Source organism: Anarrhichthys ocellatus, unplaced genomic scaffold, assembly GCF_004355925.1.
Source record: "Anarrhichthys ocellatus isolate YVR2014 unplaced genomic scaffold, GSC_Weel_1.0 scaffold1, whole genome shotgun sequence".
Taxonomy (NCBI): Eukaryota; Metazoa; Chordata; class Actinopteri; order Perciformes; family Anarhichadidae; genus Anarrhichthys; species Anarrhichthys ocellatus.
This window is the reverse complement of record NW_022280031.1, coordinates 15,171,393-15,177,991: the sequence shown is the minus strand read 5'-3', so window position 1 is coordinate 15,177,991 and position 6,599 is coordinate 15,171,393. Positions and strand designations below refer to the sequence as shown.

Here is a 6,599-nt window from a genome sequence, read left to right as displayed (position 1 = left end):
CCCCCCCCCCCCACATACACACACTACCACTTATTTTCTTTTGTAGCTCTGTTAAGTTCCCACCAGACTTTGTTCTTCCGTGCTCAAAAGGCAAGGAGGTCCTTTATCTGATGTAAAAATGTGCTCCATCTGCAGATCTGTTGTTGTGTTAAAATACACTCAGCAGTGCAGAGTGACTCCCACTACGATACGGAAACATTTGTACAATGGGGGGAGCCCGAAGCGGAGGCCGACATAGTCCACACGCTCCATGGGGCTGGTTGTGATAACAGCATGTTCAACATAAATGTTGTCATAGCCGCAGGGAGAGAAGACTGGCACATACAAAATAAATAAAATAAAAGAACAGAGAACCCTTCTATTTTCAGCATGAAGCGTTATTTTGGGGAAAACAGTGGATGGTAAATGGTTTTCCAAAAGGCATGCATCTCCCGGGAGCCTGGAGGAAGCAGCCATAAAAACGGATGGGAGGAGTGAAGAGTGAAATTTGACAGGTGGGTTTGTAGGGCGGCCTCCGAGCGTGACACTTCGTTTTCTGCATGGCCGAGGGACAATGATGAACCGCAGATTAGGACGAACGAGAGGGTGCTGAAAAATCTTGTCCGCCGCGCTTCAAAGGCCGGCGCTCCGTCAAGGTTGTTGAACACTCACATTCCAACACTCCCACGCAAAATGCAATCCATATCTCCTGCACGGCGGGGGGGGGTGCAATGACGTTATTATTCATGCAAAAAGAAATGCCCTTGAAATGATTTCTGCGGAAGATTGGAAGGACAAAAGCAAAATACAAATTCCTTTTGTTGCATTAAGCATTGGGCTGCTGCACACGATGTTTTGTGTCATGGCACCGTTCCCCACATCTGGAAGCAGTCAAACATTTAAAAAGCACAGTGGAGGTACAAAAGGATTGAATTCATTACTGGCTGCAGAGTGAGCACATGAGGAGTCCTCTGCCTGCCTACAAAGCACCACAGCCAACCTTTTAAATCATGTAAGGGGAGGGGGAGAAAAAAGCAGCACCTTTGAAGATAATGTCAAAGAAAAATGTAGAGAGTGAAGAGTACAAACTACACCAAAGAACACCTTGAAGACATTTAACTAATCAGCATATTACGGGGTCATTTGGGGGACTTCTATCCAGCATGAACCAGTGGGCTACAAGACCATTAATCTGAACGTGTTCCCGTCGTGCCCTTCCTCTATAGGGAGGTGGACCAGACTTCTGCTTTTCTAAATGCAATGCCACATGTCCAGGAAACCTCTGGATGCTTCTTCAGGCTGACTCAGGGCTTGGAATATATTCAACACGTTGCCAAGACGTGGCAAAGTAGAGGAAATTCAGAAATTTCCGCAAAAGCTGTGGAGATTGGTCGAAAAAAAAACAAAAAAAAAAACAGTTATTGACGTATCAACAGGTGGCTGATTCAAACTTTTATCAAGTGAAGCAGATTATCTGTTTTCATTCGCCTGGCCTTTTGGGATGATTTACAAACATCAGGGTGTCCAGCTGAACGGCCTGAAACCAAAAACCCCTTTAACGTTTGTCAAGTCCAACTCTTTCTACGGCCAAGATGTGCTCATTGAACTTGATGACATTTTACATACACACTTTAAAAAGGAATCACTGAAAGACCTAAGAGGGTCAAGCCCAGTAAATCATCTATGAGACCACGTGTTGAACATCAGGTACTGAATCAATGTAAGACGTGGACGAAGTCACCGTGATGTCACCCGTTGGTTTGTGGACTACCGTTTTGTTTGGGCGTGATCATGCTTTATTGAGGAAGACTTGAAACTAGCAATTTAGACCATAAACTCATGTTTACGATGCTTATTGAGGGAATAAACAAATGAGAAGTAGGCTAATTTTCTTATAGACTCCTATACAATCGCACTTATTTTTCCAACCGGAGGAGTCGCCCCCTGGTGGCCATTTGAAAGAATGCAAGTTCAAAGACACATCAGCATTGGCTTCACTTCTTTTAGACCCGGAGGTTGACACCTGTACTGAATACTAATACACTTGAATTACATCTGCATGGTAGCACAACCGTAGCATGCATTTTAAGAAGCGAGTTAGACTGGGAAAGCGTCGGTAGCGAGACGGTTGTTGCCTGTTAGCTAAACCATGCTAGCTGGGTTAGCCACAATGGATGTATAGCTCGTATAGAGAGCATCTTCGGGATGGCAAATTGGGAAACCAGAGCTGGTCATTTCATTGAGCCTGCACACCGACAGTGGGGGGATGTTAGAGTTGATGCATCAGCTGATAAATGAATCAATGACTTGTTTCAACATTTGCTGGATCAGTAACTGTTAAGAAACGGCCATCTATCTTCTTAAACTCCTGCTCCTTAGAAAACCATTTTACCCGAGGCACGTCTTTCCAACTTTCTCCCTCCACACCCTCTATGACTCATTCACGAGTGAATTAAAAGTGAGTTAACAGTCTAACAGGCAGATTTAACTGCCGCTGATGAGGCTCACACAAGCACGACCCCCCCCCCCCCCCACCACCCAACCTCGTCGGGCTGCACAGGCAAGCGTGGAGATTTCAAAAACATTCCCAGCAGAGAGAGTGTTCAGTCATGCAAGATGACATTTTTATAGCTATGCATAATGCCGCGGCGAGAGAGTGACTTCTTTACTGCGAGGAGCACCGCTGAACTCTGAAGTGACGGGCCGGGGGATTCGTTTCAGCAGAGTGTATCTGCGCCCATCTAATCCTACAGATGCAGCCTCTTAATTCAATGTAACAAAGCAGATACAGGGGGTTACATCTGTATTATTCTGCATTTGAAACATAACACTGAAGGTGATAAACGGATCAGTGTGAAGGAATGTGCAACTTACAGGTAAAAGGCCCCGTTGTGACGATTATACGTCCATTAATAAGTCTATTAGGGCTGCAACCGACACGGTTTCAGTATCAATTATTGATATTTTTTGATCAATCGATTAACTGTTCAGAGTATAAAATACTTGAAAGCAGTGGAAAATTCACAGCAGAATTTCCCAGAGGCTTCAGATTGATTGTTTTGTGCAACAAACAGTCCAAAAACCTCAAAGATATTCCATTTAAATGATTTAAAACAGGGAAAAATGCAGCAAAATCGCATATTTGTGAATCTGAGAACCAGCAAGTGTTTGGTGCTTTGTTGTAGACTAACTTTCTGTAATTTCACTATTTGATTAGTCAACTACAGATGTTTGGCTCATCTGTTGTTGATGAGCCAAACATCAACTACCCCCCCCCCCTCAAACAGCCTGTGGTTTATGTATGGTGTCCGTCTGGTGGGGGCCGATCACTATTTTAGGCCACAGGAAGTAGTGTGATGTGTCAGGAGGAAATGATATGATTGGGAAAAACAGGGATGTTTGTCTACAAAGCACGCCGCACAGGAAATCTGTCGGGCCGCTCAGATTCACAGATGAATAGAGCGTCGGAGGCAAAGACACGTGGGAGCACATATAGCACACCTATATGATCCGTTTGATGCCAAAGTCAGGGGGAATTATAGAGGCCAGTAAAATCAATCATTCAGCAGTATGTGCTGGACTTGTTCTCCCTATGAGCCACTGCAACAGAGCATCACTATTTTCTGCCAAGGCTTGTATGTGCGTTGCCAGAAAAACTACACCCATATTGTTCGGATTCCTCTGGCTTTTCTCCTCCCAAACATCTGATTAGCTCATGCAATTAAATGGGAGAAAGTTGTTTTTGGAGGCCCAGATGCTCAGTGTGTTTCCCTTAATCGCAGCTGTCAGTCTTGAGCACTTTCCAAACCTGTTAGTGGTTGCTGTTTTTTTTTTATTCTTTCTTTTTTCAGCCACCGGTGACCCCTTCCACCCCATCTCCCTTATCAGTGCCGAGCACACATGGAGGAGCGTGGGTTTCTGGGGAGGACGCAAAAGGTCCTTTCTCAGTGTAACGCCTTGATGGCTTTTATCTAGCGAACGGCGGCCCGAAACCCTCCAGTCTGGCTTCTGGAGTAGAATACATATTTCAGAGAGCGGGTATCTCCACCACCACGTTGTGGCTATTATGGCATTCTGCCCGGGGAGGGGAGGGAAACGTAAGGGATGTGGGAGGCTGGAATTAGAAAGCTGGAAGACATAATAAGAAATGAAGGCAGAAAAAAAAAAAAAAAAAAAAGGCTCCCATTCTTGAACAGAAATAGCAACTCTGCCTTTTGTCTAAAATTGAAAGGCCGCAAATCAGAACATCTGCCAGTGAGCAGCTTCTCTTTCAAATCACACCTGACAAGCTTTTTCACTCCCACATTAGATTGTTTTTTGGCAGACTTTGATGAGAGAACAGGATGGGTTTCCTGTCGTTTCCAGTAATATCTCACAATTATGTTAACAGGCCGCCCAAATCATTCTGTGCTAATTTGTATTCTTATATATATATATATATATATATATATATATATATATATATTTGTATTCAGCTAATTACTACTCATTCTGTTGTGCTCTCTGCAAACACTGCCAATATTTCCACCCAGCCACATTAGTCATGCTCTCTGCTCACATTTCAGCCCCTGATTGCAACAGTGTGATTCACAGTCCAATAAAAAAAACAAATAAAAAAAAACATAATGGACATAAAATGCAGCCACGCGCAGCAGATATGGCCACATGCAAGTGTCCCTTGACAGATCAGGCTATTGTGAAGCCAGCGTCCTTGGAGCACAATGTGGGTCATCTGGTGCAGAGGGAGCACGAATTAAACGCTGACACGCTCGCTCTCTTTAACCTCCCAACGACAGGAAAGACGGGATTCTGCAACGTTTAAGTAGTTTAACGGTGCTTTTTCGCGTGCGCACGAATGGGAAACAGGCGTGGAGGGGGAAAAAGGGGGCTCGTCAAGGCTGTAAGGAAAGACACACCAACTACCCCCTCTCTCACCTCTTTGCATTCACACCGGCGGCCCCTCCGTTGATCGCTCTCCCCTCTTTTCGTGCCCCGAAAGGCTCCGCTTCCGCACGCGCAACGGATTTCTTCGCAAACTTCGCTGCAACATCGCGTCTGGGCTCCGGGGGCGACCGGGAAGAGTTGCTGTCCTTCTTCGCCTCCTTCTCCTCCTCCACAACTTCTTGCAACAGCGGATCGTCCGCGGCGTTGCCCCCCAAAAAGTACAAAAGTAGGAAAACTCCGAAACACACGGCGATCACAACTACTTTGCAGTGGATCCGCATGGCGAGAGCGACTCGTTGTTGCGGCTGGAAGAGGCAGACGGGACGCCGCTCATGTCTGCGGCCGACGGAGAGCAGCCCGCGTTGACATTTTGTTACCGCTCCCCGCTCGCATTCTTTTTTTCTGCAGATGATGATGATGATGATGGAGAGCGGAGAGGAGCTGCTGCACGTCCATGGAGGATTACACGGCGGAGGCGTGGCTTCTCCAGCATTACCGTAACCATGGTCGTACTACCGCACTATTATATTGAAATATGTCTGTTGTCAGAATCAGAATCAGAACCGTTCATTTGCACAATACATTTGACATGGTGGATGGTGCATGACATTAAACAATCAATCAACACAGTGCAAAAAATAGATACTTAAAAAATTAAAATTTACAATAAAATATAGTGCACAAACAGATAACAGTACAACAAGTATAATGTAAGTGTAATGTAAAGGAAATGGATATTCATATTTAAATGTAGTATCTATTTATAAGAAAAATGATTGAACTATTGGCACTGTAAGTTTTGGATCAGACGTTCATACAAATTCAATTGCATCAGTTTTCATTTGTAAAGCAATAAATGCAATGATTGCCATCATCAAGTGACCACAAAGTCGGTGTGTTGTATGATTTATTTCTGTAGATCCCACGTAACACTTCAGGGTGTCATTCTTACCCCTTTCTTGTCTTTTCAAAGAGGAGAAGTATTTAGACTTTATCTTCTCGTTTTCAAAAGAAAGTTTTGTCCTTGTATTTTGCAATTATACATCTTAGCAGTCACTGCACACATGCAGAGGCTTTGATTCCGGGCATTCAAAATCCTACTACAGCAGCAGAATGTGATAAAGTATTGAGTGCTCAGTATGCAGTAGAATGGCCCCTGTGGCATTACTGGGTAAGCAGCTGAGCTGTAGTTCATTTCAACTACTTGTACTGTTGGGTACATGCTTCATATTTTATATGTTTATAGTAGGTACAGAGTAATTAATAACAAGCTGTGAAATGAGAGTAAAAACTACAATGTTTGCCTCTGGAATGCCGTAAAGTCGGCATATAAGGTAGCATCACATGGAAATAGTCCAGTGAAGTACAAGTACTTCTAAATTGTATTCAAGTAGCTACAGTAATTGAGTAAATAAAAAGTTACATTCCACCATCACTGCACTCCTGATAATAGACTTTCATCGATGAAGGTTTAAGATGTTTTTTTGTTTTTGTATATTAAATCATGCATTCAATTGTGAAAGTGAGAAAACTAAACTATTTGGCATTTTAGCTTTTTTTTCCCCTTGTTACCTCTTCAAGGACCTTTACCATGGAACTCAACTTGGGGACAAATGGGTGCCACTTCTAGTAATTAGTAATTAGAAGTAAGTAATTCCCAGGCTTAGGAAGACATA

The 6,599-nt window shown here is 43.8% G+C and overlaps 1 protein-coding gene across 1 annotated transcript in view; it reads right to left on the bottom strand.

Moving 5' to 3' along the window:
- The window catches only part of gxylt2 (glucoside xylosyltransferase 2), a 13,981-nt gene extending 8,598 nt beyond the window's left edge, over window positions 1-5,383 (bottom strand). The window contains exon 1 of the mRNA XM_031853751.1: window positions 4,915-5,383. Coding sequence (XP_031709611.1) covers window positions 4,915-5,204 — 290 coding nt within the window. The 5' untranslated portion in view covers window positions 5,205-5,383. The remainder of the gene's footprint in view (window positions 1-4,914) is intronic.
- Window positions 5,384-6,599: the final 1,216 nt, after the last annotated feature.